A 26,389-nucleotide genomic window follows, 5' to 3' on the forward strand; every position below is an offset into this window, starting at 1 on the left:
GAGGCCTGGTAGCTTGAGGGTCCTGCACACTATCTTAGCTGTTCCTAGGACTGCGCTCTTCTGGACAGAGCTCTCCGATGTTGTTCCCGGGATCTGCTGGAGCCACTCACCTAGCTTGGGAATCCCTGCACCTAGTGCTCCGATTACCACTGGGACCACTGTTAACTTCACCCTCCATATCTTCTCGAGCTCTTCTCTGAGCCCTTGGTACTTTTCTAGCTTCTCGTATATATAGCACAGACTGTATATATTCTCCCATGTCTATGGCAGAAGTGTGACACTGAGATTGTAAACGCAACAGTACATATTCAAAAAATGGTGGGAAGAGCTGTCAGAGCTGTCCACCACAATTTGTTTTGCTAAAGTGAATAAACACAATCCACCCACACTTTCCCTGTTATTGTCTCGCGTCGATGTCAGACAGTCAAAACCTCTTCATCTTGAGCAAGTCTCAGTGACAGCACACTTTAAAATGACTTTCAAGCTAATGTTGCACCATTGTCACCACAGTTTCCCTCCAGAGGCAAGATGAGAGCTGCAAAAATGCAAGAGTAGTAAAGAGGAGAGCAATAATGAATCCCTTGACAGTTTTGCTCACATCTTCACCCCTAACTTACTCACAACAAAAAGTAATGCCATCCAGAAAATAAAATAGAAAATGCCAAATTAAATCAATAGTGTAAAAGTAGATTATTCTGTCTTGGACTTTGCCACAGCTAATAACACAGCTAGCGACAACAGAAGATAGCCTTCTCCTGCATCCTGTGACGCACACTCAACAAAACTGATTCAAAAACTTGTTTAATCAGCCTGTTTGCCAAACTCTCGCCAGCACTGTGCTGCAATATGTTTTGGATAAACATAGCCACCAAATAATGCGCGTTATGTTATGTTCTGCTGGCAGACAACAGTACATATCCAGTGCTCTTGCCACTCATTTTTTTCTTTCTAACAGCTGATCTTGATGCTCTGTTGTATTACAAGGATAGTTGGTAGCATCACAATATAGAAGATTTTACAGATTGGCAGTAATATCTAACTTGTGAGTTTTTTTCAACGAACATGACACATATGCTAATATACTATTATCTCTATTGCAATGCTATTAAATTGCTTATTTATTATATTAAGGCTGCATATTTATATTTCATACCTATCCTAACTCATAAGCAACAAAGTAATCTGAATTACTAGAAGGTAAAACAGTGAACACTGTCATGTTTTATGGCACCAAAACATATTTACCCAACTCAGCCTTACTCCTGGGAATATGCAAATTTGTACCAATGTTAAGTGTCAAACTCACTAAATGAAACGAAAAAAAAAAACTGTGTGCAGTGCAGCTATGAAGTAATAATCTGTGACATTTTCATATAAATAAATTTGATTTCCCCCTTCATCCGCTTCAACTTGTGAAAAGCGTTGATTTAATGCTCTCAACAGCTCTCACCTGTTGAGGTAAATTTTCCTGGATGTTTGAAAACAATCCAATCAGGTTTTAGGTTTCTGGCTTGTTTGATAAAAATGGAATAAGTTCTAAGTGAAAGAGAAGCATCAGCAAAAGAACATATGAAATTAGACGGCTGCACATCTCCGGTAGTCAGTTTGAAGTTTATATAACTCTCTGTCCATACTGGACCTATATAAAATATAATACAACGTGCATATAATACAATAACAGTTGCAAAAAAGTTAATAAAATTACACCTTGAGATGAGTGTTGTTGTTTTGAACTGGTACTATAATAAAGAAATAAGAATGAATAAATGCAGCAGAAATAAACATGTTTACAGTCTTAGACCCCCCAAAAATTCTATAATTTCCTTTCCGATTTTTTGCTTCATCAAAACTTTTTTTTTAGTTATATCTTAAAATTATGCTTAATTTGTTTATGCGTGTGTGTGTGCGTGTTATTTTTTGCAATCACCTGACAGATAATATTGCTTGGTGCATCACTAACTGTATTAATTGGGTGTTCAAGAAGACTTTTTGGTAAGTTTCATGAAATAATTTTATTCGTATGCCTTACTTAAGTCACACAGGGCAAGAGACCAATCTGTGACACCCTGCCAACGTCAGGTTGCTGGAGACTGGAAGCATGACTTTGACTTTGAACATTCTTCATTTCCGGTTTGCGTCACACTTTCTTGGATTTCACAAACCTCCAGTGAATAGTTGACGAGTGTTTTCAGACAAGTTTGCATCTTTTATACAAACTGTAGGCGAGTGCAACAATTAGCTAACCATCAGCTAGCAACCAAAGCAATCACAGATTTTACCTGTAGCTACAACAAGCAGTTAGGGAATACACATTCTTTCCCAGTAGCCTGTTGTTGCTAGGGTGTCACAGACAGGTCTCTATGCCTGTGTGACTGGAGCCTTACATAGCACTAATTAGCAGGCACCTATATAGTCAACAGATGAACTTTGCTTACCACGCTTGCTAGTGTTAGCTAATATCTAAGTCCGCTTTTCTTTAAATATTGTCACATCTGACTCTATAAAACCAAGATAGTCTGGGCATGTTACCATACTGAGTGTTTACATCCAATTTTAATCATAATCATGTGACTTCTTGAATTATGGCTAAAAAATATTTGCAAAATCATGGTGACTTTTACCTTTGAATGCTACATCAGCTCATCCTTGACTCCAAAGACATATTCATTCCAAATTTGAAGCCATTCATCAAAGGTGATCCTCAGATAGCTTATGAATGAGATCACAGTGATCTTGACTTGTGGCCTTAAAAATCAAATAATTTCATCCTTGAGCCAAAGTAAGTGTTTGGCCAAATTTGAAGAAATTCTCTCCACACATTGATGAGAATTGAATGCAATTACAGAAGCACTTCCGTGCTTGACAGCAGAAGTATGGCAAGAAAAGACGTTTCAGCACTCAACTATATTGACTGTTTTACTATTTGTGGCTCTCAGTCTGGTTTTAATCCCAGTAACTCTTAGTCGTTGAGCATGTTGTTTTGACCATAATGCGGTGCAGGAGCAGCCGGTGTAGAAATAAAGGTAACAGCGGGCTTTATCTCTCCACCAACGGCTGTAAACCTGCTCCCTCTCAGCCTCACAGTGTGATGGCTGGTTTGGGGAAAGTGGGTGGGAAACCTCTGAGGGGAAAGGTTGGTGTGTGTGTAGGTGGAAGATGTAGGTTATCTGAGACTAGAATCATGGTTAGATCCAGAGATGAGCAATACCTCCTTCTTTGGCATGTGGCAAATAGTACATAACCGTGTGCTGAATTCGGAGTCCTACTGTATGTGCCAAGCTTTCAGCCTACGGTCATTATTATTCAAATTACCTCAAGAGCCAGACTGCACAAGGGAAACACGTCACTTCTTGGCATCACACAGCCAACAGGAGGTTCTCAAAGGAGATGATACATCTGTTCCGATTCGTGATTATCTGTGCATTCAAAGATGCCTCTGAATATACTGATTATATATGTGAGATTCCCAACGGTCTGAAGGGGTCTATGTTTATTTTTATAGAAAGGACAGATTTAACAATTATGGGGAAAAAATTTAACTGGCAACACAAAGTCAAGAAATAGCATTTTTTTGTAGCCATTTTTGAGACAGTGGGATGGAAGTGTACGATGGGATTATAATAAGTAACTAATAAAATAGCAATATAAAAAAACACATTAGGTTGTGCTAGTTAGGATCAGTAGGATTAGATAAAATAGATTTGGTGTTGCTGTACGAGGTTTTGGAATAAAATGAAACTTTTTATCATAGAAAATGGGATTTTATATGTAACAGTTTCTATGGTGGCTATGCAAAATAAAGGAGTTTGGTATTGCTATGATAAACTTTCTAAATCTTTTAAGACCTGAGATTGTTTCTTGCAGTATTGAAAGACCAAATTCAAACGGATTAAAGTTAGCCACTGTGTGGGTGATCAAAGAGTTCTTCTGCACATTGGAGTACTTATGAGCCTGTTTTAGAATACACTGAGTTTGGATATTTCACTTTTGACTTTTCCATTACTGTTGTTTAAAAGCTTTTTACTTCATTCTGCAAGGTGGACAGACAACAAACCAGCCATCGTGGTTTCAGACTGGTTATGCCTTTGTTGGTTAGGACCTCTGTCAGCTCACTGAGGTGATTCGTTCTACCCACAGAGGCCTTGTAGAATAAATGGATTGCGTTCACTGCTTGTATGTATAGCCTTATCCAGTCCAGCTGACAGTGTAGCTTGGTGAATGTGAATCAGATCTTTAAGAGAGCAAAAACTCTCTTAAAGGGTTTTTAAAATATATTTGTTGTGTTTTGTTGATGATGAGAATGTCATATTTGCATTGGCTGTGCTTTCATATAGGTTGACCTGCTTGTGAAACTTAGCTAGTATTTTGGGGCAAGACATTAAAGTTATATATGTTTTTTATTGCAGTTTTGTATGTTTGTTTTTTATGGGGATTACTTCATAGCAAAAAAGTAAATGCTGATCTAGTATCATGGTGTATCAGCAGTAAAATAAAGTATTCGTGAACTTTCTAGTGTATGTACAAAAAACAACCATGACAAGTTTAATTAGATTTCAAAGTTATTGCTTTCTGTTTAGGTGCAGACTTACATGAACATTTCAGCAGTCAGTTTTAGAGCCAATTTTAGACTATAGTGTGAAAAACAACAAAAAAAGCCATTTACTGTCAAGTAAAATAAATAAAGTTCTACAAATTATGATGCATTGAATGTAGTTAACTGTTGAAAATGGCCAGACCTGCTTATTACCCCACTACAATTCCAAGGTTAAAACATTCTGTTCCTAGATAGCACATAATAGCTAAGCATAAAAAAGAACCTGCTCTCTCCTTCTGATGTTTATTTCGCTATTCACCACTTTTCTCATCATCACTTGCAGATTACATCAATAAATCCATTATTTCAGCACACTTTGCAAGGTCAGGAAAAAAGAAAAAGAAAGCAGTTTTCTTTGTTTTGGTGCACTTTCTCTGCAGCACTGATCATGTTTTTCTTTCTATCCATGTTTAAGCAGGTTTTTAAGTATTAGATGCAAACAGTCTGAGAGCATGCTTTCAGTGGTGATGGTAACTGCTACCTTTTCCATGGATTGAACCAGTCATGCTGCTGCAGCAAAGATAACTTTCAAGGTTTCTATATAAGTTATATGATGCCATGGTTGCAAAAGAATATAATGGCCCTTCCCGATAGCCTGCTCCATCCTCCCCCTTTACTACGTAGAAATATTGACATCTGTGAGGTATATGGATGTAAGGGTTTCAAAACAGAAAACTGAATATTTGAAGCTTACTCAAAAAACCCTTAAAAAACCACTGAAGGACACACATTGAAAACTTTATTTATAAGTCCATGTCTCTGCCATATACCATAATACCATATTGCCGTACTATATTATCAGATTTCTGTTTTGCTTCCTTCTCCGAACGTTAAAACCTCTTATGTGCAATGCTGCATATAAATATATAAGCAGGTGATCCAGGTGATTGATATATGCATTTTTTTCCTTTTTTTCCCTGCTCATTCTGTTGGTTTTTGTCTTTTGCCCTTCTCCCCCGTCCCTCTTCTCAGCTGTTTCCCTTTCCCTCTTTCTTTCTCCCCTTCTTTCCCCCAGTCAAGTCTGTCCCGTATTCAGTAAGTGAAAATAAAATAAACAATAAAAGGTGAATCAAATGGACCATTACGGCAAGGCTGGGATGGTCAATTTGGTAAAGTAAATCCGTTGGGCATCTTTCTTTGCCTTTAGACAACAATTCTGATGGCAAAAGGGCCAAACGGGACAGGCAAAAAAAGAAAGAAAAAAAAGAAAGAAAAATAAATAAATAAATAAATAAATAAATATATAAGCAACCTGAACAGGATAGTCCAAAAAAGTGATGCTATTCTCCTGGAAGAAAGCCCTTGTCCTGCGAGCACTGTGTACCGTAGCGTTGTCCTGTTGAAAAACCCAGTCGTTACCACACAGATGAGGGTTGCTCTCGGCAACATCTGGACATAGCCAGCGGCCATTTAACGCCCCTGCACCTCCTGAAGATCCATTGTTCCACTGAAGGAAAAAGCACCCCATTATGGTGCCCTCTCCACTGTGGTGCGTGGAAAACATCTCAGGTGGGATGTGCTTTTCATGCCAGTAACGTTGAAAACCATCAGGACCATCAAGGTTAAATTTTTCTCATCAGAGAATAAATCTTTCTTCCACCTTTCAATGCTGCATGGTTGGTGATGTATTGCCAAGTCCACATGGTCAGTTCTGTGGCATTCAAGGAGACGAGGCTTTGGAAGATGTTTTTTGTTTTTGAAACGCTTCAGTCTCAGATGCCGTCTGATGGTTATGGGTTTTGTCTCACTCCCATTTCTTCTTGTTGCATGTTTAAGCTCTACTTGGAACCTTGGTAAGATCCAACCATGCAAAATATGATTTTTTTTGCCATTTTCAAGTCGTCTTAATCTTTTGATTGGGACTGTATTTACAGTTGGGTCTGGGTTTGTTTGTAAACAGACTGTTTTGCCGTCTTTGATTTCTTTATATTTTGCTTCCAAGAATCCAAACTTTCCTAGTGTTTTAAGTAAAAATTCTCCAGGCTTTCTGGAGATATTTCAAAGTGTCAATTTGGACATTGGCTGCTCTTTTACTCATTTTCAGTCCAGTCCTTGTACCTGACCATTTTCAGAGAAATTTTGTTTGTTAAGCCATTTAACGTGGCTCTATGAGCCCCTTAAGCATGAAAGGGGTACCTAAAAAGGATGAATGAGTGCTAAGAATTTGTTATTAGCAGCCTGTTGGAAAGACACAATGTTTTTCATGTTTCTTTAGTTGAATGTATGAAAAATATCATAATGACAGTTTCTTCAGATGATCTTTCTACTGTTACCAAAGCCTCATCAGAAGCAGGGTGGCTGTCAAGAAGCCGTTCTTAAAGAGGGGAAACAGATAATATTGCACAAGAACTGATCACACAAATCAGTGGCAATCAGTAGCTTTTATACAGTGAGTGTCTACAGCCATCTATAAGACACAGGTTCTAGAACAAAAGGCAGCTAACAACCAAAGAAGACTTTTGGAATTTTCCCCAAGAAGCCTGGAGAACTATTCCTAACTACTTAGAGGAATTACAAGAATAAATACCAAATTTGGCATTGACTTTCAAGAAAATCTGTTTTAACCTTATATACTGTAATTTTATTTATGTTTAGGTTAGGTTACATTTTAAACAAACTGTTAGACCTATTCTATCATTTTCTTTGCAAAATGTAACAAAATGACAGGTAGCTTAAGATGCTGAGTGCAACATCTTTGGTTTGTTGGACTCTAGTAACTCTGTGAGTGAACCTTTTCTTTTAAAACATGTAAGTTGAAAGTCGTAGCCTATCATTTGTGAATGTTATCAAACTACAGACGTTCAGAGCCTGCAATGGCTTAACCCTCTCAAGGCAGGCGTTGCCGATTTGCAACAGTTAAAAACTAACAACCTGATTACCCCACATACATATTTTATGAGTTTTTTTTACTCAGAAGTACCACTGCAGGACTTGGTTGTGCATTAGCAACAAAAAGTTTAATTTGAGCCTGAGAGGGTTAAATGGATGAGAAGGGTAACTATTGTGTAGGTTGGCACTAGCGAGTGAATGGGAGTGACTTGAGAGGTATCAGGAAGCCATCACTACTTGAAAGCTTAGGAGGGATATATATTAGGAAGAAAATGAAAATGCTGACTAGTGTTTGAAACACAGCCTCCTGTTTCCTGTAGTGTACATGATTTTTATTTATATAACTAAATACCTCAAGATGAACTAATTTGTGACAGCTTAAAATAAGAAATCAACAGTTTACTGGCAAGGCATGGCTTATCTTTTGTTTATAACTGCTTACTGCTCAGTTGTTGCATATTTATGTGATTTCTAAGAGAAAAAACAACCACATGACAATGGCATTGAGTTCTGAAGTACATGGAAGGATCTGTAGCAAAAGTCAGTATATGTAATATACTGAATTGTATATATAATATACTGAATGGCATTCATGCAGTGCCCATTACATACAGATGAACACAGTGTAAAGACCCTGATATTTACAATATACACTGAAACAGTTAAAATAAATGTACTAACCAAAGCAGTAGATACTTTTTAAATTAAAATCTTCCACATCCATTGTGCAAATTTATTGTAGTGTTCGTAGCTGAGGTGTGACTGATAACTAGATCTTCTACAGCATTATGTACCTTATTCAGCTGCAGATGAAGTCCATTCTCACTTTCAGGAAGAGTGATTTCTTGGCTCTTTAATAAGCTGTCACCGACTTTCGACTGCTATTAAGAAATTCAACAGTCTGTTTACAAGCACAAATTAAATACACAGAGATATGCAAAGCACTGCTCAAGTGGACAAAAAAAAAAATTCTTTGCATAACTCTCTGCTAAATACACAGAATAAGAAGCAGAGAAAGAAAGAGAGAAGTCATTTTAGGAGGCAGGGAGGATAGGAAAAAAGAGAAAGGGAGGGAGGGAGCATGGCTTTATCAAAAGCCAGACAAAACTACCCACGCTCTCTGCAAAGGCTTTCTCATCCAGCATACTTTAATGAACAAGTGACTCAAGGTGCTTTCAGCAGGTTCCTAAGAGAAACAAAGACACACACATACTCACTTTAGCCACACACACACACACACACACACACACACACACACACACACACACACACACACAGATAAATGTTGCCTACTCAATTAGACAGACACCTCTAAATTGGCGCCTTTGGAGAGTAGGCAGGAGAAAGCATTTGAGAACGGAGAGAGGGAGGCGGGCGGTGACTGCTGATGTTACTGTGTGGGGCTTGAGGGATGGAGCAGCTTTGAGCTGTTTCTGTGCCGTCAGTGGCTGCCAGGGGGATCAGCCTGCAAGGGTCCAGCACCAGGACAGCCAGCATGTGAAGGGAACAAGACTAGCTATTTCAAGCAATCAAAAGGTACCCAAATGGAGAGAAAAGCAAAAGGACAAGTAGTGGGTGATAAGGTGTCCCCTGCAGCCAGGCACACAGGTGTTTCTACTGTAGCTTCACAGAAAGGAATGGAGATTAAAGGACAGGGTAAAAATAGCCCCATGTATGAATACGGCACATCTATTTCAGAGTGTTCTACAATGAGCAAAACCTGCTGACTCAAAGTAGCCTTCTTTTCAGCCTACTATCAAAATGTGTTAGATCTTATCGTGAGACCCTTATAAAATGGAATAGATGCAGAAGTAATATTTATGAATATTTTCGCTGTTTGGATATGACCTTGTGCAATCTGTTCTTTTCAGAAAAACTCTCAAAAGTGTCTGCAGTTTTGTGGTTGTGTAATTTGAACAATGTTCCTGTTTTATTTTATTTATATTGTCTCTGTATTTATATGTGTGTGTGTGTGTGTGTGTGTGTGTGTGTGTATATATATATATATATATATATATATATATATAATATTCTGTAACACTGGAACTTCTGTCGGTGCTGTGCTTTTTGGAAATCGAATTTCCCAGAGGAACCCACCCGAGGGATTAATAAAGTTCTATCTAATCTAATCTAATCTTTATCAAAAGCAAGTAATTACGGAGGTAATTTCAAAGACTCACTGAGCCGATTTTTCTAAGGTTCAAGATGCCATTCTCATTCTCAGGCCATCTAATATGACCACTTTTGCCTCACAGATACATCTAGCATTAAGTTTGTTGTTGGTGCTAGACACACTTGATTTATGGAAATAGAGTGAAGGGTCTCCCTCTCAACCTGTCACATAACAACAATGAAAATGAAAGTCGTTATTAAACTACTTTTTTTCATTCCTTAAAGTGAAAATAGAAAGCACTAGACAAATCTGAAAAAAAAAAAATGGCTAGCACAAAGGTCCCAACTGGACTCAAACTACAGTCTTGGTGTCCAACCCATAACATCAAAATGTGAACTTTAATGGTGTCATAAAAATTTATATCTCTTGGTGTCCTGTATTGCTGCCCCGAGTGTGCCAAGGCACCAGTGTCTTGTGTGCATCTCTGCTATCTATGCCAAAGACATCTGACTTCATTCGCTCTTAATTTTCATCTAGTGATATTATTCTTTTACTGCCTTCATCACATATTCATAGTAGCTTTAAAAAAAAACATTTTTCTCATTTGAAACAACAATTTCTCATGCTAACCCGTTGGCCCTTAGATACTCTTCACATTTTATGCCTTTTGACCAGTCTACTACAACAAATTTTGAACAACAATTTTGAAGAGTAATTTAGAAAAGCACTTATTGAACAATAAACAACTGAATGAATCATTAATCCTTAATGTTTCATTGGTGATGTTAACGTTCATCTGTGCTGAGGAAGTCCAAATTGGTGATGGCTAACCAACTGGACATAGTAACAGTGGACAAGCAGAGAAAGAATCCATGGTAACAGATGTAGCTACACCAAGTGATTAGTGATGGGATTTCCGGCTCTTTTTAGAGAACCGGATCTTTCGGCTCAGCTCACTAAAAAGAGCTGGCTCTTACGGTTGTTTTGTTGCTTTAATGAATTTATTATTAACAATAATATAAAATTATGCACAAAAGGAATTACTAATGTAAAAAAAAGTGGTTCTATTTATATATGTTTATATGTAAATATATGCAGTGGCCCCTAGAGACAAAGCACGTACAAACTCCAAAACACATTTCTAGCGTTAACTGAACTTCCAAAACAGAGCTACCTAGATCACTTAAATTACACAGTTGAAAGCATATGTGTATTGTTTGTGTATTTATACACAAGCATTCATATATATTCAAATAATTTAAAAAAAATGTTCGTTTACCTGTTACTACCACACACCAAATCCGGTCGTTGGTACTTGCTGGCTTGTGTAGCCACTAGGTAACAAAAGCTCAACACTGCCCCTAGCATCCTGGAGCACTTCTGTTGTCTTTTGTACGTGTTTTGAGTTTTTACGTGCTTTGGAGTTTGTACGTGCTTCAGAGTTCGTAGGTATTTTGAAGTTTGTACATTCTTTGTCTCTAGGGGCCACCGTAAATATACTTTTATTTATTCACTCCACATAAAATGTAATAAATAAATCATATAATACAAAAACCAACTATTCACATTTCAACTTTTAAATATTTAAATTTCCAGCTTTTTCCTTTTAAACAAATTTAAAGTGAAACAACACAAAATACCACAAACCACAACACAATTAAATATAAATTAAAATATGAAAACAAAAAGAAGATGCATATTCTCTGTTATATGGGCCTGCATGAATAAACTTTCTGAATCCTTTATCATCCGCAACTGAAAATAGTTGTGGATGATTACTATACCTTTTTAATGTGACGTTGTTGTCCCTGGCTCTCTTTCTCTGTCTCTCCCTCCCGCTCTGTTCTGTCGTAAAGCACAAGGCTCGAGTGCGGAGTGAAGTGGAAAAAAAGTGTGAGAGAGAGGGCGAGAGACAGAGAAAAAAAAAAAAACACGGCTCGCGTCGTTCACGTCAAAGACCCGGCTCTAAGAGCCATTTCGTTCACGACCGACACATCACTACAAGCGATAGCAACATCAAGTAGAAGGAAAACTAGATGCTGGAAAAATACCAAAGGCTGAGAGAGGAGTAAGGGAAGATGTTGAAGGTAACATCACCATGGTGAGAATGGGAGAGTGCTTCCAGCAGATTCCGGTAATGACATCTGAGATCTCTGTCCACAACACAACACATAAAGATGGAGAAAAATCCCAGTGAACTCCAAGCGAACCAGAATGCAGTATTACGAAGTAGTGCACTGTTCCCCACGCTCAGTGAAATGGCAGCTCAGGTGCCTTTATAATCTCATGCCCATGCTTGTTACAGGGGATGTTAATCTGTTTACGGAAGCCGACCAATCAAAAGACATTCGGGTGATCAGGAGCTGCAGCAGCTAAAATGCCTGATTCGAGAGAAAGGCCTAATTAAATGGCTGCAGCGGAGTGGTGTACGATAAATATGGAATATTTTTATTGTAAATTATGCAAATTATATATAAAATTCCGATTCACTTAGAGTGCGTCTCAGTGCTGCTCCAAAATAACTTTGTCCTCACTCAAATGTTCGTGCACAGCATCTTATATTTTAACATTCTCTGATATTTGTTTTAAATGTTTACCCTCGGAGGCAGAACATGGTTTTTTTTCAGCATTTTGCCAACTTATCTCTACTTCACTAAAAAAGAAAACTTTATTGAAGGTTCGCTTGACTGCTGCAGTGCTCCAGCTGCCAGCTTTCTTTGTGCAACCTTTGTAAAAAAAAAAAAAACATAGTTAGAATATTAGAAACTTTAATTTGTCAATAAATTTTAATACAACTGTAATTTTTCTATATTGCAGTTTCATAACCCTAAAAATTGGGATGACTGGAATTTGTCACAGCGATAGTATGGGGCTCATAATGTTCTCATGCAGCTAATAATATATTGGGGAGATGAGAGTGAGGATAAGCAAATGAATGAGTGTTTGGGGGTATAATATAATACGATCGTCGTGATGGAGGCATTCATGCATAAACCGAAGTCTTCAATTTCGTCTGTTTCAGCTCTAATGCTCTCACACAGCCTTTGCCTGCCATCCTTGTTATTATATTTTTTTGGGGGGGGGGGGGTTGTTGGTTTTTGTTAATCAGTAAACAAGCCTATTTTACACTGCTCTTCAGACTTAGTTTCATTTTGAAGACTCAGCACACAATACACACAAGCTGAAACACACACAGAGGATGCCACACATGCTGCTTTTGTTCTGGAGCATGGCTCCCTGGAGGCTTCGCTCAGGCTGTTCTGAGAGATACTGTAGTAAGGACCATCTTCACATACCCTCTCCCCCATTGTCTGACCTTTACAAAACACAAGTGGCATTTTCCTTTAATCATCTGCACCTAAACACGCAAGAAACGGTGCCGTGCCACATTTAAGGCATTCTACAGTCCCACGGGAAAACGATTCACTTTCCTTCAACACCGAACCTGGAGGGATTACTGCACCTAGCAGCATTTTATCAAGCTTTCACTCACATTATTTACTGTGTAGTTATCTACATTTTTGCTCTGTGGGTGTTCTGTTTTTGTTCAGACGAAGGGATCTCAAACTCTTAGGCAGAAAAAGGTTGCTCCTTATAGGGAAGACAGAAAAGTCTAGGTAGAGTGAATCACAACTGAAGTCCAACAGAACAAAAGGAAAACCAGAGGAGTAAGAGAATAAAGGCAAACCACACAGAGGCACGGGCAGACCTGTAGAGAAGTTGTTAAAAAGGCAGGAAGGAAGGCATAGACACTCACAACTAAGAGGCAGAAAAAGTAAACACTAAGGTACATGAGGGAGGTGATCTTACAAGCCAAAGACAGGACCCTCAGCCGTGACAGTGGCTGCATATTGGAGCTATATGCTCGACTGTCCGTGGCTTTCTGCCTTTCAGTTCCTTTCAAAGGCCTTCCTTTGTTTTCTAGTCAATATACTTTTCATTTCATCCGTGCTAGAATCTCTCAAAAGCTCAGCTCAAGGAACACACACAAACAGAGAGACTCCTAAATAAATCCTTTCAATATCCCCTGTGTCTAGGTGAGGCATTCACTCCTCTCCTGAATCACAACTACTGGGATGGGAAAGCCACTCAGAAGTGGATTTTTCTGCCTGACTTTTCCCAAGGACACAGTGTTGTGTTGTCTGTCTACTGAAGATAAACAAAAAAACAATGAACCACACAATGGAAATCTGTCAGTACAGTGGCTTTTCTTTTGTTTTTTCCTCCATCTCTCTCTAAATATCAGATGTGACTTTGGAACACAAATCAATATCCAAGGAGACATTTGTTTTTGCCACATTTTATATATTATTTTTTTGTTTGGAGAACCGATGTCAGTTCAGCTGAATTTTTTTCATGAGGGAGATTTCCAAACCAACAAAGCAAATCCCAAACGGTTACCAGAGTAAGTTCAACTCATATCCTATCAAGTGTCCTGAGAGAATATTTTCGTTAGTAAATCCACAAAGTTTGCTCATGTAAGCGTTCCAGGTGAAATACAAACATTTGAACAAATTTTACTTGATAAATGTTACGTGTATAGAGGAAATGTGCGTTCTTAAGAAAACCACACTTCCTGCCCCATTTATGTTTTAACTGTGTCAGCAAACCGTAACAATGGGACATGATTTTTTTTTCAAGGCTTGATGACGAAATGAAATTAGATACAAAAAAAATGTAGTCCAAATCAAAGCAATGCATGGGCGACATGAAAGGAGGTCAAGGGGATATACAGAAATCGAGCTGGACATGGAACAGGTGCAGTCATGGGTGATGTTCTCTAGAGTTGGATGTCTCGAGACCTGGTCTTGGGCTTGTCTCGGTCGCGACGGACTTTGGTCTTGGGTCTTGTCTTGGTCTCGGATCCCTCGGTCTTGTCTTGCTCTCGCTGTCTTGGTCTAGCTGTGTCAGATCGACATAGTGGTCGGGAGATTTGGAGTAAACAGTATCCATGACACACAATGTAACGTTCGATAATGTGTCACGTGCAAAAGCATCAGCTCTAAGAGCCGTGCTTAGAGAGTGCTTTGTAGTGAATCAGAAGAGTCGACTCCCATTGAGCGAGAGCTGGCTCCTATTTTAATTTCCTTTCGCTGCTCAGCTCTCACACAGTGGCTCAGCTGTGCTCCAATCCCTCCATATTGTGGCCAATCACCTGTGGCGATACAGGATAATATCATTATGTGAAAAACAGAGAGTGTGAGAGACGCAACAGTCAAGTGGAGCGTGCGTCTGTCCTCTCAGTAAGTGAGTGAGACAGTAGACAGCAGTGAGGAGGGCTGTGCAAGTGCATCGCAAAAACACATAAATATGCCTAAACGAAGCAGCATCTGGCTTCAGTTTTAAAGACTTTTTTTGGTTCGGTCTCGTCTCGACTTTGTCTTGGTCTTGACTCGGTCTGTCTTGGTCTTGTCTTGGTCTCGATACCCTCTGGTCTTGGTATTGTCTTGGGCTTGGTTTAGGTGGTCTTGACTACAAGTCTAATGTGCTCTTGGGTATGTCAAAAGCTCAAGTTCCTCTAGATCAGGAGTCTCAAACTCCAGTCTTCAAGGGCCGGTGTCCTGAAACTTTTCTATGTGTCCCTGTTGCAACACACCTGAATACAATTAGTACAGTGGCTTGCAAAAGTATTCGGCCCCTTGAACTTTTCCACATTTTGTCACATTACAGCCACAAACATGAATCGATTTTATTGGAATTCCACGTGAAAGACCAATACAAAGTGGTGTATACGTGAGAAGTGGGATGAAAATCATACATGATTCCAAACCTTTTTTACAAATAAATAACTGAAAAGTGGGGTGTGCGTAATTATTCAGCCCCCTGAGTCAATACTTTGTGGAACCACCTTTTGCTGCAATTACAGCTGCCAGTCTTTTAGGGTCTGTCTCTACCAGCTTTGCACATCTACAGACTGAAATCCTTGCCCATTCTTCTTTGCAAAACAGCTCCAGCTCAGTCAGATTAGATGGACGGTGTTTGTTCAAGGGGGCCGAATAGTTTTGCAAGCCACTGTAGGTCATTAGCAAGACTCTACAGATTTGATTCATGTTACAGCAGTTCATGAGTGAATGAACATGGTGCAATAAAAGTACTTTTAGAAATAAAAGTATTTATTTACCATTTTTACTTTTAGAAGTACATTTTTTCAAACACTTATATTTACTTGACTTTACTTGAGTAGGGTTAGGGGCTGCTACTTCAACATGCAGTCAAGTTCTATACTCTTGCTAATGACCTACTAATTTTATTCAGGTGTTTTGCAACAGGGACACATGGAAAAGTTTCAGGACACCGGCCTTTAAGGACTGGAGTTTGAGACCCCTGCTCTAGATGGTGACTTCCATATTGGTTCTGAGGCAATTATAAAGGGGTTCATATGGAGATTTATCTTGCAGATCTTAGCCAGCATCAGTTGTATCACTTTATAGTGTTAAGACTACCATAATCCTATGTTCAATCTCATAATACTTCTTTTTTCAAGTGAGAATGTGTTTCATTTAGCATTTTTTCTTATGTTTTAGAAACATGAATAAATACAGTCATCTTATGAGACAAATAGCTAGTGTCAAATCTGTCAGGATGTATTGGAGGGAGAACCTAAACACAGGTCACATAAAAAGGCAAAGTAAACAAAAAAACAAAACAGAAATCCAAAAACAGAGAGGGTGATTGATGATGTGGGAAGGAAGCACAGGTGGAAACAATCAAATACAGGCGACTGTAAAGAGGATGGTGCAGACAGTCACAAAGCTGGGAAAGGTGCAACAGCAGGAAGTAAATTTTATACTAGAGACAGAAAAAGTAACCTTTAAAGTACAAAAGGAAAAAATAGACATGAAAGCTAATAATAAACATGATGATAGAGAAGGCTGAGCAAACTAGAAACACAAAGAAGAGCAATAACACCAACCATGACAAACGTGCCACACAAAAAAGTTAAAAAAAAGAAAGAAAATTTTGTGGAGGATCTTGCTTCAGGTGCATTTCAATGGCAACATTGTATCAAGAAGTGTGTCATGCCCCCCACTGCCAGCAACATTAATTTGTTGGCAGTGGGGAGCATGATCCAATCTAGGCATTTATGAAAAGAATGAGGGAAGAAAATTGGTATGGGTTTGGCACTTTGCTGCAAAAATGCCTGTATTATTGCGCCTATGATGTTGGGCAGATTTGAGGTTGGAGCACTTTTACAGAAGCGTGATTCTACAGTTTCTGTTTGCTAAGATGCTCAAAGTTGAGTCTCTGTCAGGTTCCAAATTTCCATTTGCACCAATGACGTGAATCAATAATCAACAAAGACGGTGCTGCTCAAAATTCTACCTGTTATAATACATATTCATTTATTTTTCTTTTCTTTCTTTTTTTATTTTGAGAGTTGATTTATATTTTTCCACAAACCTAAAGAAGAATATTTTTATACCACTTCTGCAGAACTGGTTGATAACCCTACGTGCTTTTCTCTGTACAGTAGGTGATCCATTACATCTTATAGCAGTGTAATACGTTCCCTGACATTTTCAGACTAAACAGAAAGATTTAAAACTGGCGGCAGGTAAAGTTGCAGTCACAGATGTGCAGATGTGCTTAGGGAACACAGATACAGGTAAATGCACATCGCAGTAAAGATTTAAAGGTTTGTCTTCTCTCAGTTCATCTGTACAGACCTCCAAATGACCTGAGTAACATATTTTTAATCACTTGGTAGAAAACTGTGAGTGCTGACTTAGTGTTACCTTTTCTATCATGTGAAATGTTAAAACTGAAAATAGAGAAGCTAGAGAGGCTAGAAGGATATCGGGGAGCAAAAAGCTTACAGGACCATTTTTTTCCTTCACTGCACATTTAGTTTTCCACATGGGGACACATGAGGAGTGAGTTTTTCATTTTTTTTCTTCTGTTCTGATCAGTGTTGTTCCGTCAGTCAGCTTTATGATATGGAACACTTTTGGCTGTCATCCCTCCTTTTATTTAGCAAATGAAATAGAAGAGAGAGTTGTGACTTGTTCTTGTCTGACCTGTTGCTTAACCCTTGTTACGATCCGAAGTACAACTGATTTTTTTGACATTGTGAGCTTGAATGTGGGGACATTAAACTGATTTTCTGACCATTCCATTAATTTCTATGCTCTTTATAATAGTTTGAATATATACTCAAGTACAATGTTCCCAAGTCTCCTGAGGTCTGCACAAAATCTGATTGTCGATCTTTATGGATTTTAAAATATTTTCCAAAAAGATAATGACTTTTGACCACTTGAAGCAAAAAAAAAAAAAAGTTCACTGCATTTGAAATGCTACAATAAAAGATAACTTAAATCTAATCTTGTTATTTGTGAGTTTAAATGTGTGCGCATCAGCTTCGCTCTGCTCAGTGTCAGTGACTGTATCTGATGATTAGTTGGGACATGTGCAGGGTGTTGCTGTATTTATCACAACTTGTTGTTTGCTTTCATGGCTTGTGTTGTGTTGTGTTGATTGACTATGTGTAATTATTACAAATGAATAATTGCACACCAAATGAAATTCATTGCATGAATTCATTGCATGAATTTCATTTGGTGTTAAAAGCAGCCTCAAAGGCTCAATAACGAACTGGAACTCCCTTTAATGCTGATTGGAACTCTAGATTGGGGTAATTATTCTCTTTATGTTCACAAAAACAACCAACCCATGTGACCCACTTTACTAATTGTCATTACTGCACATTTGGACTAAACTCCTTATATCACAAATGAAAAAAGATTTCCTCTTGAGCAAGTCTAAATATTGAGTGATGAAATTAGAGATAGCCAAAAGTGTCTCCCATTTGGAAAGCGCATCCTTTGATTTACTTCTGGGAGCCAGGAGTTGTTTAAAAATGTATAATTCATATGCAGCTAAGTGATATTAAATGTATACATATGTCTTATGGTAATATTTGTGTTCATTATAAACACACAGAGGAGCTGTTGCCTAATTGCATGCTCCCCAAATGTATTTATACAAGTTCTCTGATTAGGAACTGGATTGTGAGAGGTTAACAGCTTTAATTAAAGAAACCAAAATCTATTCTTCACAGAAGGGTAATGGTGGAAATATTTTTTGCTCAGCCGGTACAGCTAATAACCCGAGCAATTCCCCTTTTCTTGGGCCATATAATTGATTCATTAAACTGCTCTCTCCTTTATTCCTTCACTGTTGACTCCATCGCCTCCTGCCTTCATATCAAACGCAACCAAAGGATCCGATCGTATAAATAGATTCTCCTTTATGTTCTCAGCAGGGGATTACGTCAGTCCGCGAGAGAGGGGAAAGAGATGGGATGTGTTTTGAATGCGGGGTTATTGTGGAGTGGAGGAGCATCTTGTTCGTATTTATTGAAGCATGTGAGGAGTCACTGAAGATCCATCGATCTGTGCCCGGTACTGGCTTTCCTCCTCCTTTTCTTTCACCAGCAAACTCACAGATTTGCTTGGATCAATGGGGCAAATGGTAGGGTTTGATAGGGCTCATTCTTAGTGGCTCATGAGCCACATCAACCACAGGATGTTTCTGATGTTCCAGCTAAAGTAACCCCTTTTGTTGAGGTTTGCAAACATTCACTTCTCCTGTTCCTGCACTGGGGAAAGACGGGCAGTGAGGGGTATTGTCCAAAGACAACCTTGAGGGCAAAAAAAAATCTCTTATTTGAAAAGCACCACTTCACTAAACCTTTACTTACAGCAATTTCCTGCCTTCAATATCTAGTTTGGAATCTGGCAATAATAAGTTCGGCGATGATTAATGACTCTTGCTCTCTTGTGTCAGGCTACTTAGGTATCAACTTTAGCTGAACATTAAAATGTCTAAGAATTTTATGATAATCTTTTATAGACTAGACATAAAAGATGGACGTAATATTAAAGTCTGAAATATGAAACCAATCAAAAAGGCTTCCTGCATTTTTCTAATGACAAACAGAAGTGACTTTTCTTTTCTTCTTCAAACACATCTGAATGTAGAGAAAAAAAACATGGCCTGCTCACTTCACTTTCACTTCATCAACATTTTTCTAATAGGCTTCTACACCCAATGGACATTTTATTAGGTACACCTTACAGTTTAAAATACAGACGCACACAGTCACACACACTCACACACACTCACACATAACATGACATGTCATGTTCAAACACTGGTTTGAGATGATTTGAGCCTTGCGGCATGGCACAGCCATTGACGCAGCCATACAAGGATCCAGGCTTTCATGTTGTTCATGCCAAAAAATGAAAGAAAATGCCAGAAAGGAGTCACGTGAGACCAGGGGAAGTTTTTTTTGTGCAATTCTGGTGAATCAGTGTGAACTGTAACTCTGTTTCCTGTTCTTAGCTGACAGAAGCAGCACACGGTATCATCTTCTGCTGCTGTAGCCCATCTATTTCAAAGTTTGCTATGCTCTGTATTCAGAGGTACTCTTCTGCATACCTTGCTTCGTGTTAGCTTCATTACTTCCGGAAGCAGCCTGGTATCAACAGGGCATTTTCAGTCAGAAAACTACCTCACAATGGATATTTTGTCTTTTTGGGGTAATTCTCTGTAAACCTTAGAGATCGTTTCAGGATGAGCAAGTCCTGAAATACTCAGATCAAGTTAGATCACTTTTCTTCGTCTTCTGATATTTGATTTGACTTCACCTGGTTCGTCTCGAATATGTCGACCTGCCTAATTGTATTGAGCTACTGTCATGTGATTGGCTGATTAAATACTTGCCCTGCAGTTGAACAGGCTTATCTAAGAAAGTAGTCGATGAGTGTAATCCTAATTGCAAGTTTCATGTCTTACTTGGAAAAAAAAGTTCCCATTTTAGTAAAATGGGAGTAAAATGGGCAATAAACGAAGTTAAGCATGCAGTGTCCTATTTTTCTCGTTAGATGCACCTTTCATGTTGACCAGTTTAAAAAAACTAGCAAAAAATTGAATTGCTTAAGATGAGAATTCAAAACAGAACTTTATAAACCAATCGACTTACATCACAGTAGCTATATCCTTCCTTTATTTGGAGTCTGTATGTATTTATCTGAATACACCAATTTCCTTTTGGCTACACGGAGGGAAGAGGTGACTTGAGGGACCTTGGAGAATTATGTTTTTTACAAACCCCCCATTGGTTCAGTCAAACTATAGGGGTGTGAGTCATGAAAGAAGGCTGGTTTGTGCTCAGGTTGTAGCAGGAGCCGAGTCTTTACCTTTCTGTCAATGTGTAGAGCTGTAGGTGCCTCTGAGCGTAAAGAAAGTGAGAGAAAGCATTTATGGAAAGCATATGCGCTTGTCCTTTAAGACGGCACTTTGGAAGGCTTCTTATCAAAGTCGAACACTGGCAGCACACATGCCTACTGAAGTATAGTCAAATGCTCAGACCCATCCATCCATTATAGGTGCTGTCATGCTCTGAAAACAGGTACAGTGACTTTCATTTAAATTATTAACTTCTCGAAGAGGAAGAACTTGTCTCCCAGGATCCACTTTCTACAGAGGAAATGGTTAAGTCAGCTCAATTCCAGGACATATTTTTACTTTAACTTGCTGTATGTAGTGCTCATTCAAAGTCATCTGCCATGTCCCCTATTATTATGCCTGCACTGCACCAAAAGCCTATCATTCTTTGTGTGACTAACTCAGGGAACGGCTTTCTTATCTTTTGAAAGGCCACAATGCCTTTTTCTTGGAAAATGATCTTTATCAGTGTGCTTTCATTGGGCTTTCTCTATGAATCTTTTAGAAATCATTGTACATACTTCTTACAGTTGGGATTCAAATTTTTTCCCCCCTTTCATACTTTGGGTTATGGAGATGAATAGTTGTGGACCTCTTAAAAACTGGGAGACGGAGTCTGAAGTATTTAATCAAAACGGGGCTTCTCTGTGAGCTGAGCACTCAGTAAAGTATAAAAACAATCTGCTAGGCAAACTACAGGCGCTGGCATAAGGTCCATTATGAATTTCAGAGAAGTGCTGGAAGACATTAACTCCGGGATAAAACTTACTTCAATAGCAGCAAATAATTAAATATAACATTTGAATGCCTTTACATTTCAGAGGCGCTCACTGCCATAGACTCAACTTATGTGGAATCTTAAGTGAGTGAAATGAAAAGCTGAGAACGCACAATAGGATGGACGGCTCAGATCCAGCTCGTGATTAATTAAAAATGACAAATGTATATTATTTCCCTGCCAGGCTGAACTGTTCTACAAGAATTCGAGCCCAGAGGAGCGTTTCTGGCGTCAGACACTTTGTAATTGCTTCAGTCTCATGCTGTTTCCCCCTCAGAGAGTGCTGTCGGCTAGAGGATCTCACTCAGAAAAAAAGGAGAGGGCAGTAGAGCAAAAAAAAAGTAAGCTTTTTGCAGCAATTTCATCTTAGTGCATTAGGCTAGTGGTAGTGACAGTAACAGCTTTCTGCCAATCCAAAACCAGCAGGAGGACTAAATAAGGTCGGGAAATATGAAACATGGCTTTAGTTTGATTTATGAAATCATAAATCAGCTAGATTTTGAATCTCTAATGTCAGCTGCACTGGACAAAAATGAGGCAGATGGCTACATTTCTCAACAGTTTCAATAATTGTACAGTGGCTACATGATGGAGGTCACCTCTGCTTCCTTGCTCTTTTCTTGCTGCAGGTATAATCTTTTCTTGAGCAAATGTTTTGCACCTCAGTAAGCCTGGACTCAAAGCATCTCAAGTCTCTCGAGCCTCTGGGAATATTGCATTTTATGATGGCAAAAAATAAGAATACCTGTGAATTTCAACAATGATTGTATCTATATTAAAAGAAAAAGAACAAATATGTTGTGCTATATGTTGTACATGTGTTGGCTGAGTAATTTGGGCATCTTATATCTAATTAGGCAGTACAACAATGAACTCTATCATTCAGTTAGTGTGGGTCAGATAATTATAAATTATGGGCTATTTACAGTATATTTGCATCCATCAGTAAAGTGACCAGAAGGATCAACTTAACTTGACTGACAATCCAAAAACAGATTAAGTGAGAAACTCAATAACATTCAGGATTCTTTCTTTTGGGTGTAGAAAAAGAGAATTTTGACATTAAATTTGACATAAATGACATCCGTATAGTGAACATTTCACCAACACCGAGACCAAATTACTTTGAGTGCAGACAAACAAAATGTTGATTTCAGACCCCAGCACTGTGGGGCTAACATGAAACGAGATTTTGCAGGATGTTCTTGTTGATCCGTGTGATGGATGGCTGCATGACGATTGCTTTTCAGGTGTATTTTCTTTTAAATCAGAGCTTTGAAATGTTAGAACATCCCCTCCCACATGCATACATGGAAACCTAAGGGTATTCAGAGCACAGGCAGGTTGGTAGAAAAAACCTAAAATCACATATCAGTGGCAACATCCATAATGCTAATGAAGCCAGACAGCATGGAATGGAGAAGCTGAGGAAATGATGGTTGCAAAGTGGCTTGCAGATATGCCAACTGCCTATAGGATTCAAAGAATAAAATGATCTGAGCTTTAACTGATGTGGAGTGGCAATGATATCAGATTACCTGCTGGGATTGGGGTTTTGTGTCTGGTGTGAACTAAGGGAGTGGATTAGCTGACTATAGTTGCTTATAGAAAAGGTATTTTAAGGAACACAGAATAACTGCTTGATCTTGATCTGTAACATTTAAACCGTGAAAAAGTAGGATTCTCCTGCTAACAGCTGTCTTTTTGGGACTTTCAGAATGAATGGACAGAAGCAGTGGACACGGGTGGCAATAGCACTCCTGGTGCTTACAGTGATTGCAGCTGAAGGAGGCAAAGCAGAAAAACAAGGTGATTCCTTCAAACTGTTAAGTATATAAGTCAGAAGATAAAGAGGAAAAGTGTTAGTTAACCTTAAATTAAGCAGTGTGCATGCTGTCACATTTCACTGTCCTGTTGAACAACTAATTTAGTCATACAAAACTCTTCAAAAAATACAAATATAATTTTTAAAATACAACTTTGAGGATAAAATAATTGGTCTCCTATGAGAATTAACAAGAGACAAATAGGAATAATTTGCAATAAGGAACAAAAAAAAAGTGGAGTAATCCCGCTTGGGTAAAGAAAACACATTTAACCTAATTTAAATTCAGGGGAAAAAAGTTAATTTGCATTGGAAATTAGTGCAAACACCTAAACTCATTACAGCCGCCTTAAAATAATGTGATACAGTCCTAAAGGGGGTACTTTAACAGACGAACATCCAACCATCCATCTATCCTTCCAGTTTCTACCATCTAACAGAAGTTGGTCTGCAATTGCAGAAGGCTAAGCGAGGAATTCATAAACAGAAGATTTAATAAATAAAAATCACGAGCAAGATTGATGTAAGACCTAAATCATATTTCACTGTGGGAAATAACTTCACAGCTGATGTTAAAATCTCAAGTTTTGACCCTCTAGAATACAAGATAACAGAATCACGCGGGTGTCTGGCTGAACACGCACCATTTCAGGAGTTGACATGAGTAATGGAGAACCATGTTATTGGAATACTATATTATTTGTTCTATATTCATTTATTTTAAGAAATTACAAACAAAACAAAAGGAAAACACACCTTGTTTGTCCTAAAATACACAATGAACAACAATCAAGGGGTGTTTGAAACACTATTTCATTTAATTAACAATTTAAACTTTCCCCTTTTTTGGAATACTTGCTACTAAACTCAGCTTAAAAGAAGAATTAAAAACAGCCTTGCTTTTTCAGACAGTTCTTCACCAGTTTAGGTCAGCAGTGTATGAGTGCACTGTGAGCTCTCATTAACTTTTGGCAGCAAGTACAAAAATCAGTGTAATAGAACAAGCACTATCATCGGTTTAGTCTATGTTTTAGATGACCCTCAGTGGAGCTCTGGCCCTCTCACTTCATTAAGTTTCAGTTGTTTTATACTGATAGAAGTAATACAACCTGTAGCTACTAGCCTTAGTAGAGATGACCTGATAAGTTCACATCTCGCTAAATTCATGCCTCGAGATTTGATTCCTTCTGTGTTGTCTTGGGACCCAAATTATGTTGTTTTAAGCCTAAAAGTAGTGACATTTGTTGTCTTTTGTCAGGTATTGTGAGCAGCTCTTTACAAGATCTGTAAACAGACGTTCATGGGGATTCCTGCTCAGCGCTATCTATTTTGATGTTGTGTTATAATATGGATGTGATTCTACAGGAAAGAAGGAACGCAAGTCAGACTGTGGGGATTGGCAGTGGAGTGTGTGCGTAGCCAACGAAGGGGACTGTGGACTTGGCACCAGGGAGGGAACGCGCGCCGGCACTGACTGCAAGCAGACCATCAAGACCCAGCGCTGCAAGATCCCGTGCAACTGGAAAAAGAAGTTTGGAGGTGATAAATGTTCACATGTTGCTTTGTTGAAGTAGGAAAAGAAGGATCTACTTTTCCCAGTAGAATTTAGAATACCTACTGTTTTAGGTTTTTAAATAATTTATGCCTTCTAAATGACCCAGGACTCCCCTCCTTCTGTACAAATACATGGATGCCATCCATCTCCCACCACGTCTCCCGATGATTTATTGTGGCCCGTCATTTACACAAACAATGGTCCCATTTTCAGAATAGGAATGAGTAAGCTAGCTAATTAGAGGTACAACAAAAACATCTATGCAGTATATAATATATTGTCATGGAAAACATAGGAATAATTGCCCGGCATTGTCATTTTCTTTTTTGGGCTTGAGACGGTGAGGCTTTTACAGCCGAAATGTCTTGCAGTGACAAGCCTGGAGGACGTTTGTTCCCACAGTAAGGCCTGTCAGGCAAGAGCCTGCTGCTCTGCAATGAGCCTGTCACGAATGATGAACACACTGCAGGAAATAATGGTGCTAACTGGCTACATAGATTACTGCAAGAAAAGTTTTGGAGGAGTGGCATTAAGTTTCACATCTGCGTGTTTGAAACTGTGGAAAGTTAGTTTAGAAAATAAAAAAAATTAAAAGTGTGAATTGGCCCTCTTGGCTGGAAATCCTGCAAAATGAGAGCAGTGTCGTTTTAAGTGTGGATACTTTTGTACTGGAAAAAAATGGATAACAGAACCTGTAAGAATAGGTGTGAAAAGACCCTCTACTTCAACCCTGGCTGTTAGCTGCAGCATATCCAAATATAGACCTAAGTAAATTGTCTGTTTGCCATTAATTAATATACTATGTTACTAGTACACTTATTATCTAAGCTCTAGTAGGTAGCGTACTCAAATAAGGAGCTGTATTATATGCCTTTAGCTATGAAGTCTTAAAAGAGACATGAAAAACTGGGATTTTTTTTTTAGTATAGTTCTAAGAGTCCTGAGCATAAAAGATTTGACATCCCATCTGGCAAAACTCTTACATCTAATTAGAATACTAAGACCCAAAAGACCCTTAAAAACCAACCAGTGAAAACTAGGTTAACGTTGGTTTTCCAGTTTGCAGCACACAGCCCAAACTGTTCTTTGCCTCTTGCCAAAGTATAACACAGTGATGCGAGGAGAATAAATATTAATATAAGAGGTGGGCACAATATTGTAAAACTGGGGTTTCCAGCAGCATGACACAAAAAAGACGAGTACCTATGGGACTGGTGACCAAGGTAACAAACACAGCAGCTAATGGGTCTCATTATAATAAACCGAAAGAGATAAGTCATATGGAGTGCTGAAGTGGCTGATACAATATGAATCCACAGAAAGCAGCTATGTGAGAGCTGAATGGAGAAGAATTACTAGGAAGTAGAAATATTTGGTTCCGTGGTGCATTTCTATAAAACTGTTAGCGTATGCAGGTCTTTCATAGCACAAAAACACAAGCACATTGCTTCTTTATTAGG

At 38.6% G+C, this 26,389-nt stretch overlaps 1 protein-coding gene across 1 annotated transcript in view; it reads left to right on the plus strand.

The window, feature by feature from the left end:
• The window catches only part of ptn (pleiotrophin), a 54,404-nt gene that overhangs the window by 15,532 nt on the left and 12,483 nt on the right, over positions 1 to 26,389 (plus strand). The window contains exons 2-3 of the mRNA XM_082510759.1: positions 23,267 to 23,358; positions 24,740 to 24,913. Of these exons, the coding sequence (XP_082366885.1) occupies positions 23,268 to 23,358; positions 24,740 to 24,913 (265 nt within the window). The 5' untranslated portion in view covers position 23,267. The remainder of the gene's footprint in view (positions 1 to 23,266; positions 23,359 to 24,739; positions 24,914 to 26,389) is intronic.

This window comes from Aulonocara stuartgranti (genome assembly GCF_965226115.1).
Source record: "Aulonocara stuartgranti genome assembly, chromosome: 17".
NCBI lineage: Eukaryota > Metazoa > Chordata > Actinopteri > Cichliformes > Cichlidae > Aulonocara > Aulonocara stuartgranti.